The sequence below is a fragment of the Manis pentadactyla genome, chromosome 11, assembly GCF_030020395.1.
Source record: "Manis pentadactyla isolate mManPen7 chromosome 11, mManPen7.hap1, whole genome shotgun sequence".
In the NCBI taxonomy this organism is placed as follows: Eukaryota; Metazoa; Chordata; class Mammalia; order Pholidota; family Manidae; genus Manis; species Manis pentadactyla.
In genome coordinates, this window is record NC_080029.1 from 90283807 (window position 1) to 90296652 (window position 12846).

At 44.4% G+C, this 12846-nt stretch overlaps 1 protein-coding gene across 2 annotated transcripts; it reads right to left on the reverse strand.

Annotated features, from left to right (window-relative positions):
- Positions 1–124: 124 nt before the first annotated feature.
- On the reverse strand, positions 125–9045 carry PPP1R14D (protein phosphatase 1 regulatory inhibitor subunit 14D). 2 transcript variants are annotated; one of them, XM_036923834.2, is made up of 4 exons: positions 8661–9045; positions 1624–1707; positions 1391–1423; positions 125–1184 (listed from the first exon to the last, which is right to left on the reverse strand). In XM_036923834.2, exons 1-4 carry the CDS (start codon positions 8913–8915, stop codon positions 1119–1121), a joined length of 438 nt encoding a protein of 145 aa, XP_036779729.1. In that variant the 5' UTR covers positions 8916–9045; the 3' UTR covers positions 125–1118. The 2 variants fall into 2 exon arrangements, with proteins under 2 accessions (XP_036779729.1, XP_036779730.1); XM_036923835.2 differs by lacking the exon at positions 1391–1423.
- Positions 9046–12846: the final 3801 nt, after the last annotated feature.

Consider the following 12846-nt stretch of genomic DNA (forward strand, 5'->3'; position numbering starts at 1 on the left):
CCCTGCATCTCTTATCTCTAGAACCCAGTGGGCCCTGAGCCAGAGACCTTGGAGAGATGGCAAGAGCAGAGTAGGCTTAAGTTCAGTCCTGTGCAGTGAGGAGAAAGGTTGAGCCAGCCTGCAAGTTTCTGCAGGTGGGACTGTTCCTACTGTTCACACAGTAGGCATGAATATTTGCTGAACCAAACTATGCATCCTGTTCCGGGCAGCCCAGCTCAGCCCCTAGGCCTCACCATCGGATTTCTGAGCCTCTGTAGTACTCAGACACTGCATGCACAATGATTACACACCCTGCTTCCTGCCTTACTCACCAAGGATGCCTCTTCCCAGGGCCCCCATCCCAACCTATCTGCCATTCAGACCCAGTGTGTGTTTCTGGCAACTCCTTCCTGACCTGACTCTCAGCTTCTCAGCCTGTACCCTTTATACCCTTCTGCTTAGCCCCTGCTTTCTCTCTTCCTGTCTCTGGCTACAGCTGCTCAAGGAGGAGTCCTCCACCTAAGGCCTCCTGAATCATTTAAAGGGGAAGAAGGTGTAACCTTCCCAGATGCCCCCAACCCAGCTAGGTTTTTCCTGTTAGCTTTCCTCTGGGATTCAAGGCTAGTCTCTGCTACTTGGGCTCCTGTTGGAGGTGCCAGGAGGCTTTGTGTTGCAGCCAGGTGCCGCAGCTTGGCCTCTGGGCCTTGTTAGATTGTGATGTCTCTAGCAGAATTGTGACCTTCCTCTTCGAATTTTTGGGTCCTGTTTGGATGGATGGATGGGGTGTGTGGCCACAGCCCAGTGACTCAGGATGTGCCCTCTGGTATATCGCTTTGCCCTCCCCCTCCCCCATCCCTCGGCACAGATATGCTCCACACTCCATTCAGCTGGGGCTCCTAAAGGTTTTATCCACTTGGTTGCCAAGGAAAGCACTGGGAAACAGCCATGACTGGCTCCCAGAAAGCCCAGTGACAGGAACTAGCTGTGACTGCACATACACTAGGGGTGTCCAAATGTCCCTCCTTGTCCTCCATGTTCTTTGTCTGTGACCCAAGGAGTTATTTCTCTCTCAGCCCAGGATCCAGAGATTCAAGGCGGGCCTGGCAGTGCTGAGGCTGTTGATGTTGGTCTCACAAGGCTTATTTCTGAGGCCGACTGAGTCTCCGGAGTTTCTTGAGTTGACTGAGCAGCTCAGAGATAAAAGGCTGAAAGAGAAACAAGGGTGAGATCAAGACCTGAGGTCACACCCACCCACCACACTGCCCTCCCTAATCTCCCCCCATTCTACCTCTCCAAAGTTGGGGAAGGGGAGAAGGACCTTGGGCTAAGCCTTCCTTTCAAATCCTCCCCTTCATTAGCTTCCTCCCCAGTGGGCCTCCTCTTAACCCCAGACCAACAGAACATCCCTTACCTCTGTGGGGCGAGGGCAGTTTTGGAGAATAGCCTGGGTAGAAGAGAGCAGAGAGTGGGTTCCTGAGCTATAATGCTTCTCCACAAGCCCCCCTCAGCCTCCCAGGGATTCTCCCCTTTGAACTGGTTCTCCCCACTCAAGGAGGCAGAGATTGGGGTTCCTTGGTTCTCCTTGGTCCAAGCCCAGCTTCCATCCCCCAGTGCCTGGGGCAGGGGACAAAACCCCCATTTTACCTCCAACTGAGTCTTCTGCTCCTCTGTGGATAATTCCATGAGAGCCTCCAGGTCAATCTCAGGCTCAGAAGGACTTGGTTGATCCTGTTTGGGAATCACATGGGGCTCAGAGGGGCCTGGCCTGCTGGTGCTGCAGTGAAAGTTACTGTCAGACTCACCCATATCCCACCTCATTCCCCATGTTCAGTCCCTCTTTGTACACTATTCAAACCACCCATTCATACTTGCATTCAGTAGGTACTGAACAGTTACTATGTTCTACCTGAAATCGTGCTAGGGTTCTTTAAAAGGAGTGTCTGTTTGATTTCAAAAGATACATACATTGTCAGCAGGAATGAAAAATGCACCGCTGCTTTGGAAAACAGTTTGGCAGTTCCTTAAAAATGGTAAATAGAGAGTTATCACCTGACTCAGCCATTCCACTCCTAGACCTATGCCCAAGAGAAATGAAAACATATGTTCACACAAAAATTCACACAGGATTGTTCACAGCAACATTATTCATAATAGTCCCAAAGTGAAAACAATCCAAATGTCCATCAACTGATAAATAAATAAAATATGATGCAGTCATACAATATTACTCAGCAATAAAAAGGAATAAAGCACTGTTTCATGCTGTAACATGGGTGAACCTTGAAAATATTATGTTAGTGAAAGAAGCCAGTTACAAAAGACATGTTTTATGATTCGATTTATAAGAAATGTCCAGAAGAGGTAAATCTATAGATGCAAAGTAGATTAGTGGTACCGATCTGGGTAGAAGAGATCAGAGAGCGGGTTCCTGAGCTATAACACTTCTCCACAGGCCCCCCCTCAGCCTCCCAGGGATTCTCCCCTTTGAATTGGTTCTCCCCACTCAAGGAGTGGTGATGGTGGGGAATGAGGTATGACTGTTGATCACTATAAGGCTTTTGGCGGGGGGATAAAAAGTTCTAAAATTAGATTGTGGTGAAACCACTGAACTGTACACCATAAGTGGGTGAATTGTATGGTATGTGAATCATATTTCAAAAACACTTTTTAAAAGTTATAGCCATTGAAATAATTTAAACATTACAGAGTCTATCAAAACACTGAAAATACAAGCCATAGACTTGGAGAAATATTTGCAAGAGACACATCTGCTAAAGGACTATTATCCAAAATACAGAAATATTTCTTGAAACTCAACAATAAAAAGTGAACAACCCAATTTTAAAAAAGATCTGAACAGATACCTCACCAAAATGATATGCAAATGCCAATATCATATGTGATTATGGAATTGCAGATTAAAACGAGATACCACTACATACCTATTGAAATGGCAAAAAAATCAGAACACTGACAAGTGCTGAAGAAAATGTGGAACAACAGGAACCTTCATTCGTTGCTGGTAGGAATACAAAATGGTACAGCTACTTTGCAAGACAGTTTGGCAGTTTCTTACAAAACTAAACATACTCTTACCATATGATACAGCAATCATGCTCCTTGGTATTTACCCAAGTAAGGTGAAAACATATCAACAAAAAACCTGCATATAGTGGTTTACAGCAGCTTTATTCATAATTGCCAGAGCTTGGAACTAACCAAGGTGTCCTTCAGTAGGTGAATGGACAAATCAACAGTGGTACATTCAGACAATGGAATATTATTCAGTGCTAAAAAGAAATATGTTATCAAGCCATGAAAAGACATGGAGCAATCATAGAGTTATATAATAAGTGAAAGACTCCAATATGAAAAGTTTACATACTGTATGATTCTGAGAGTAAAAAGATCAGTGGTTGCCAGGGACTAGGTGGGAGGGAGGGATGAAAAGGCAGAGCATGACTTTCAGCTCTGTATGATACTTTAACGGCAGACACATGTCATTATACATTTTCCAAATCTATAGCACATACAACACCAAGAATGAACCCTAATATAAACTATGGCCTTTGGGTCATTATGATATGTCAATATAGATTCACCAATTGTAACAGTGTACCACTGTAGTGGGGGATGTTGAAAATGCCGGAGGCTATGCATGTGTGGGCACATGGGGAATATGGGAAATCTATATTTTCTGCTCCATTTTGCTGTGAACCTAAAAGTGCTCCAAGAAATAATGTCAATTTTTTAAAAAAGTGAACTCAAGGGCCAAGATTTATTGAACTTAATAATTTTTATAGCTTCATCAAGGACTTAGTGAAAATGGCATGGTGGTGATGAACGTAGCTACTAGTATAGGTTGGCACCACTTTCTTGATTCACACCAAGAGCTACCATTGTTTTTGCCTTAATAGTGAAATGCCAACATAGTGAAAAAGGCAAACATCTTAGTATTACTATAAAAATAATCATAGACCCCCTAAAAGAGACTTGGGAACCCCCAAGGTCATCAGAATACACTTCAAGAACTGCCACCTTTATACGTTTTTCTATTAAGTTCAGCTTTTTCTTACTGATTTAAGAAGTCTTTTTTTTTAATTTAGATTAGCTCTACCATTCCACACATGCATTCCAAATACCATTTGCTTTTGGGCAAGGGGTTCTTCCTATATTAACTTAAATATTTGATATTTATTTGCCTTTACATTTTTCTAGAGATTTGGTCATTTCACCTTTTCCATTTGATTATTTCATCCTTTAAAATCTATTTACTCAACAATTATGTGTCCTACTATTAACTCTGCACTGTGAACTCGGGAACTTCAGTGAATAAAATAAAGATCCTGCCCTCAAAGAGCCTACATGTTAGGAGCAATGGAGGAGACATAATAAAAACAGGTGTAATAAGTAACTAAGTTATCTGATTTGTTTAAAGGTAAGTGCTATTTGGGGAACTTTTTGGAAGATGGAAATGTTCCATATCTTGATTGGGGTAGTCATTATATACGGTAAAGTGCATCCAAATATACATCTCAAAGCGCCATGCTTTACTGGGGTAGGGGTAAATTATTCCCTAGATTAAAGGCTACTCTAGATTCACCCTAATGGAGCTTAAAAACAAGCCTCAGAAGGATCTAACTGAACCACAAGTAACTAAACTGCCAACTAGAAAGAGGCCAAACATTCTTTAAAGGAAGAAAAAAACTCCAGTTACCCAACAATACAAAATTCATAATGTCCAGTGTCCAATAAAAATCACTAGTCATGCCAAGAAGCAGGAAATGTAACCTATAATCAGGAGAAAAATCAGTTAAGAGAAGCAGACCCAGAAGTGACAGAGACGATGAAATTAGCAGATGAGGAAAGCATGACCATAATAATGAGAGACATGGAAGCTATGAAAAAGAATAAATGGAGCATCTAAAGATGAAAAATATAATATTTTAAATGAAAAACTTACTAGGTAGAATTAACAGCATATTTAACACCACAGGAAAAAAACAATATATTGAACTTGAAGATACAGCAAAAGAAACTAGCCAAAATGAAACACAGGAAAAGAACCTCGGGGGAAAATAGAACAGAACAGAGCCTTGATGACTTATGGGATGATATGAATTGGTTAACAAGTGTAACTGGAATCCCAGAAGGTGGAGGGTGGGGCCAAATAATTAAGATACATTCTAATGATTAGAATTCTGCCTCTAGAAAGTATTAGTCCAGCCAAAAAAAACCTTTTTATATCACTTATGATACTATTTATAAATCAAATATAAGGTATGTGTATTACTGAGAGTCAGATTGCCACTGCAGACTGGAGTTAAGAATATGTGCTCATCAAAACCAAAAGTTTCTGTGATGACTGCCCTCGTACTGTTCACCATGTAACTTACTCACTATGTAAGAATTTGTTCTCCATGTAAGAACTTGTTCGTTATGCTTCAGAAGATTGGAGACTGACGAAAATTAGGCTTGGGGTGGATTAATGATTGTGCATTGAGCATTGACTCCCCTATACAGAATTTTATTGTTAACAACCATTTGATCAATAAATATGAGAGATGCCCTCACAAAAAAAAAAAAAGTACACACTTCCAATTGTAAAATAAATAAGTAACCGGGATGTAATGTATAGCATAAGGAATATAGTCAAAATATTGTAACAACTTGGTATGGTGATAGCTGGTACCTAGAATTATCATGTATATAAATGTTGAATCACTATGTTGTACACCTGAAACTAATGTAATGTAATACTGTGTGTCAGCTACCCTTCAATAAAAAATAATTATCTAAAAATTAATAATAAATACAAAAAAAAAAGAATATGTGCTCATATCATAATCTAAATATTTTCTTCAAGTATTTTTTGAATTCTCAGAAAATAAACAGATATAGCAAACAACTCCTCGAGATGAACAAGTGTGGTAAACATGTAACTCTATATTACATGTGGTGGTTTCCTGCCAGATACTGTCTGGTTTGATCATTTTCTTACTTCCAGTCCATTCTCAGTCCCCTTACTCCTGATGTCTCTCCACCATGGGAATCAGCAATGGAGTAAGAGATTGAGATGAGCTAACAAATTTTGTTTCATATGTTCATTGACAATGAGTTTTTAAAGTTGGAAGTTTAATAGATTGCTTCTTAAAATGTCACCACGTCAAAAAGCCCACATTTAAATGCCAACCTGCCATCAGGAAAAAATAATGTCATGGAAACTGTAAGAAAACAATGTTTCAAAACTGTGGGGTGGTCAACAGTGTCGTCTGCTCATATGTCCATCAGATTTAGTCCCAAGGCAGTGATTGGTGACCTTGGCAAGAGCTCTTAATAGAGTAGTGGAAAGAGAAGTGATTTCAGTGGTTTGAGTGGTGATAGGAAGGGGAAAGGTAAGTAGAGGATGTGATTGTGGACAGATCCTTTAAGAAGTCTTCTTGTAAAGGAGACATGAAATAAGGAACAGTAACTGGAGGGGGCATGTTGTTGAGTGAGAATCTCAAGATAGGAGAAACTCATGAGTGTTTAAGTCCCTGCTTATAGCCAAATGCACTCTCCACCTCTGGACAACAGGAGCTGTTGAACCCAGACTTAGTTCCTCTGAAAATCCCAAAGCAGATTACACACCCAGTGAGAAGAGGTAGGGCCCTCCCACAAAGGAAGGTTGGGTCCCATTAAACTAAACTAAACAATTAGTGATTCAACCCTGGAACCATTCCCAGTGCAACTATCCAAGGTGGGCCTGTTGCCGAGAACCCTGGTGGGAGAGAGGGGCTCTACGAAGGTACAACTGGAGCAGGGTAAGCCTGGAGACAGTGTCGCCTCCATCTCTGCCCAAGATAACCAGCCACCTGGGGCTTCCCCAGGCACTTGGCTGCTTCCTGCTGGAAAGAGTAGAGATTGGGAGAGGAATTACCACCTGGCACCTTTGGACAATTACCATGGCAACTGTAAGCCAGGTATTTTATTTCGGTCATTGCCTGGGAGCAGTCCTCCCACATGTCCTGTTTTCCAATGTTATGAGCTCATTAGTATACAGCTTTCCTTCTGCCTTGATTTTTCAAGACAAGGTTCTTTTGCTGTGTCTTTCTCTGATGCCTGAAAGGATTTGCCCTGAGGTGTCTGAAATATGAGACTTTTCTTGCAAGTACACAATTTGAAATTGAAACTTATCTGGAGAGGGAAGGTGCTGGCAGTAGATGAAGGGCAGTGGAGGTGTCCTGCAAGGTCAGAGCAGACACAGGCCAAGAAAGCTTGTGTCTCCTTCTCCCAGTTCCAAGGCATCTCCCTACTCTCCATGAGTGAGCTCAGGTTGCTGCAGGGCACATGGGCAACACTCAACACCTGGACCAAACTGACCCATGACCTGTTCAACTTCACAAGACAGCCTGGGCCACATGCACCGCTCTTCCCCACCCCAACAGAGAGCTACTGATCCACCCCTTACCTGGAAGAGTTGCAGCCCTTGCTGCCCCAAAAAGAAAAGACAGGCCCTGAGTCAAGAAGAAGAAACAAGGACCATGGTAGGTGGACAAGGAGGACTCTGGTCTCTGGCTTGCTGCAGTGGGTCTCAGTGGGCCACACACTTGAATCAACTGTGGAGCTGATAAAAAAGACCAATGCCTAGACCCCAGCCTAAGTAGATTTCAAGTCAGTTGAGGTATAGCTGGGGCACTGGATTTTTCTGAAGTGTGTCAGGTGTGAAGCACTACTAGCTGCTCAAATAAGCGCTCAGGCTCTGCACAGAGCACCGGACACAGCCTCTGGTCCCCTGGCTTCCTAGCTGTGTGACCTTGGGCTACTTAACATCTCTAAGCCTCCATTTCCTCCATGATAAAACAGTACCTAACTAATGGAGTTACGGGGAAGGGTTGAATGAAATAATGTGTGTGAAGTGCTGAGCACTGTGCCTAGCACAGAGTTAAGTGCTCAGAATGTTATTCTGTTGAAGCAGCGGTTGTTACTAGTCTAGGATCCCGATTTGGAGGTAAGTATCCCGTGAGAAGGGGTCAAGCCCCGTCCTTTTCTCAGGGTGGAGTTGAGAGGAGTCAGTCAGAGCCAGGCTGGGTCAGCTGCTGGTGTTTGCCATCACCATGGGTTAGCTCTGACATTCTAGTCCAGCACTGCCCATTCTGAGATGATGGAAATCTTCCACAGCCAGGCTGACAATATGGCAGCCACTGGCCACATGGGCCTGTTGAGCACTTGAAATGTGGCTGCTGTGACTGAGGAACTGTATTTTAAAATTTATTCAATTTTTATTAATTTAAAGTTAAACAGCTACACGTGGTTGAGAGCTACAGTATTGGACAGTGTAGCTCTAGACATGTATGTGTATTGAGGATGAGAGGACACAAAGAAAAATAGCCCTACTGCCTCACACAAGTGTTAAAAGTCCTACAACAGAGATGTGACAGGCATAGCTCCATAGCCCCATTTTGCTAATTAGGGAACTCTCAGAGATACACAAAGACCTGCCCCAGATTAAGAAGAAAGTTAGAGGTAGAGGCCTGACCAAAGGCAGGCAGGTTTCTGGACTGCGAACCCATCGTCACCTGTTGGGCAGAGCTTTGTCTCCCTGGGAGCGGCTCCCACCAGCCCTCCCGCTCCCCCTGAGGTCTGCAGGCAGGCTCTCTCCTGGGCCCCTGTGTCCTTCCCCCTGCCCCCATGCTACCCACCTGGAAGAGCTCCTGCACTTTCGCATCCACCCACTGCTCCGTCTCCAGCCAGCGCTGGAGCTGCCCCCGGTCGTACTTCACTGTGAGCCGGCTGGGTCTCCGGGACCTGGACACTCTGGAGGGGTCAGGGTGGGACTTGGACTCTGAGTCTGTGGATGATGTCCTCCTCCTTCCAGAAGCCCACTGGACCTTCTTACTTGGGTTGTCCTTGTCTGGGTTGGGAGATGTACAGGAAGCAGGGCTTGAAGACAGCATGGAAGGACTGGCTTGAACAAGGAGCTGGGAAAAACTGCCAGTTAGAGCAAGGGTGCCAACAGAGTGAGGAGACAGAGAAAAGAGGGAGAGGCCAGCAGGGAAGAAAGAAAGGTGGAGGGAAGGAGGGCCGAGGCTTCGGGAGGGTGGGGGTCAAAGATCAACAGGCCTTGGTGCTGGGAATGCCAGTCTCCTGGCTCCTTGCTGCCAGTGAGTGGCACTCCTGAGCAGTGCCCCAGCCTCACCTTTCTGCAGTTGCTGGGGCCCAAAGTGATATCAACTGCAGATGAGCAAAGGTCAAGAGGTGCCATGCCTTGGGGGAGGAAGGAGCCCCTGAGTTCTGAGGGGTGTAGGGCTCTGCTCGGGGCTCTCTGACCAGCTGTGGAACAGGACCTGAGTCATACTGACCTGAGAGCCCACGGCAGCCCACCTTCCTGGGACTAGATCCAAGTGGGCTCAAGAAGCTGCTATCAGATCCTGCAGGAGCAGAGTCCCTGGCTGTCTGGGGTTTCTGCTCAGTGTGGCACCTCTAGGGGCAGAGGCTGGCCCGGGAGAGCTAGACGGGTGGTTATCTCCGGCCTTCGTGGGCCCCATACCCTCTTGCGTCTGGATGGGTCTGTATGTGTGCTGCCTTTAGGAATATACCAAGGAAGAGGCGCTCCCCTGTCAGCCTGGCCCTGTGTGCCTGAGAAGCCAAATTTATCAAGCTTGTTTCCTGTGCCCAGTCCTCAGAGGCAACTGCTCGGGAAGCTGTGTTCTTCATCGTGTGACTGACTCTCCAGGGACTTGCTCCTTCCTGACACAGAGGAAACCTGCAGACCTAACTTTACCCAGGTGTCCAGCACCAACTTTTAGACATACTTGCATTCTAAAGGAAGGGTGTTTTGTTGGTTTAGTTAGTCCTTTGTAACAAACATTTCAAAACTTTTTAGAAAAGTTACAGAGCATTATTATTTTTTTAATGAACAGCTCAGAACAAACAAATGAAAAATGAAAGTTTCTCTCCTTTCCCCAGCTCCACTCCCCAGAGGCAATGGCCACCAACAGCTTCTGGTTTTGGTTCTCCTATAATCACGGTGATCCCTTTGTGTAATACAAATTTGTCCATTTTACACAGTATCTCTTGTCTTCTCAATATGAAAGATAAAAAATTAACTCCCTCATCCCTTTTACTATCCACAATCCAATTTTGTTTATGTATTTCTTTTTAGGTCTTGTAGTGGTCGCTTATACATGGTAGAGTTTCTCTTTCCAGTGTACCAACTTCCACCATCATACACTGACTCCTTAATGAGAGCTTTAGACAAAGGTGAATAGATGAGTCTTTAATGATGAAATTTTAGGCCATAAGTTAACAGCGTGGGGGAGGTGTTTGAGGGCTGGAGGCCAGGATGATAGCCTGGAAAAGCCCAGGCTTTGGAGGAAGGCTGAATCTGAGTCCAAACTCAGCTTTGCCCTTCATTAGACGTTTCACAGCCTCTTTGTGTCTGTTTTCCCATCTGCAAAATGGGGCTTGGGGGAGGATTAGGTGAGACAATGTAGCATGACATCCAAAACAGAATCCCTTCTCAGCAGACATCCACTCCCTCTCTTTCTTTCTTTGCATTCCTGGTGAGGTTCTGTCCCCACAAGGCTGGCCCTGAGATTTCTCTTCAGTGGCTTCCTTCCTGGCCCTCTTTGGAAGAGGGTGGTTGAGCAGAAAGAAGTAGGGAGGCCTCCAAAATGTTGCCTATAGCCTCAGCTGTTCCTTTGATCACCTGTTACACTCTGATGGAACAGACATTATTATAGTTCCTTCTCTCTTGTTTCCTGTCTTCTGAAGGGTTTGGGAGCCCTTTTAGGATCAGAAGAGTCGATGGGTTTTGTTCATTCATTAAATAAAGATTTTTTGAGCTCCCCTAGTAGGCTAAGCATTATGCTCAGTACTGGGGTTTGGTGATACAAAAGAGACATGGTCCCTGCTTTCATGGAACTTACAGTGTAAAAATAAACAAACATTGGTCAATTAATCAAACAAATGTAACACTACAACTGTATTTAGTGATCTAAAGAAAAGGTAAGAGGTGCTATGAGAATGTCTAACAAAGGTGTGACCCAGTGAGTGGTAACATTTGAACTGAGTTCTGAAGGACGAATAGGAGTTTATTAGGCAAAGGGGCCAGCAGGAATGGATCTGGCAGAAGGCAGAGTGTATGCAAGGCCCTGTCTCAGGAGGGAGATAGTGAGTACAATAGGCTAAGAGAAGATCAGTGGGGCTGGAACAAAGAAAGCAGAGAGGGAAAAATGAGTCATTAGGCAGAAATTGTGGAGATAATCTACACAGACACCTGTGAACCATCTTAAGGAGTCAGATCCTAAGAACACTGGGAGTCACCACAAAATGTTCAGCAATGGTGGCCGGGTAGGCTGACATGTTCAGATTTAAATTTCCAGAAGATCATCTTGGCTGTTGAATAGAGAGAGGATCAGAGCATGCAGAAGGCCTGGAGGAGATCAGTTAGGAGATCAGTGGTGTAGGGCTTGACTGCAGAACTCATGCTGTCATAGCAAGAAGTGGGCAGACTGGAGGGCTCTTAGGGGGTTAGTTAACAGAACATGGTGATGGACTTAGGACACTTAAATATGCAAACTTCATGGATGCCTACACAGAGACAAAGACAGGTTCATGCATAGAGCCTCTCTGAGCCTGTTCCCTCATCTGTAGACTGGGATTGGTGCGATACTGCATCAACCACAGCACAGCCCCTGTGAAGCTCAGTGGCACTCAAATGAGTAATGCCCATTATCTACAGTGTGAGACTCCTTATTTACATTCTTTTGTATCAGCATTTAATTTCATGTCACACATCTCTCTGGCCTACGCGTGTCACCATTCATCAGTAAGTTTGCCCTAGATAAGGGAACTCAAAACCCAAGATTAGATGGGAAGAAAAAAATATCAGGACCACAGGGCCACATCAGGGCAGGGAAACCAAGGGGGTGCAGGCCTGGGCACAGGTAAGAGCCCTGGAGAGCTACTCACCACATGGCATATGGTTTCCACTAGAGCCAGGGCACTGGGGCAGGCAGCACGCAAGATGAAAGTCACAGTCTTTTTTTTTTTATTAAGGTATCAATGATATACACTCTTAAGAAGGTATCACATGAAAAACAATGTGGTTACTACATTCACCCATATTATCAAGTCCCCCCCACACACTCCATTGTAGTCACTGTCTATCAGCGTAGTAAGATGCCACAGAGTCCCTACTTGTCTGTTCTGTGCTACGCTGTCTTCCCCGTGACCCCACACACACCATGTGCACCAATCATAATACCCTACAATTCCCTTCTCCCTCCCTCCCCACCCACCCTTCCCCACCACTCCCCTTTGATAACCGATAGTCCTTTCTTGGAGTCTCTGAGTCTGCTGCTATTTTGTTCCTTCAGTTTTGCTTTGTTGTTATACTCCACAAATGAGGGAAATCATTTGGTACTTGTCTTTCTCTGCCTGGTTTATTTCACTGAGCATAGTACCCTCTAGCTCCATCCATGTTGTTGCAAATGGTAGGATTTGTTTCTTTCTTATAGGTGGATAGTATTCCATTCTGTATGTGTACCACATCTTTATCCATTCATCTACTGATGGACACTTAGGTTGCTTCCTTGGCTATTGTAAATAGTGCTGCAATCAACATAAGGGTACATATGTCTTTTTGAATCTGAGAACTTGTATTCTTTGGGTCAATTCCTAGGAGTGGAATTCCTGGGTCAAATGGTACTTCTATTTTTAGTTTTTGAGGAAACTCCATATTGCTTTCCACAATTGTTGAACTAGTTTACATTCCCTAGTCACAGTCTTTTTGTAACCTAATCTAGGAAGCAACTTCCCAGGACACTTATACTCTGTTCATCAGAAGTCAGTCGCTAGGTCAAGCCACACTCGAGGGGAGGA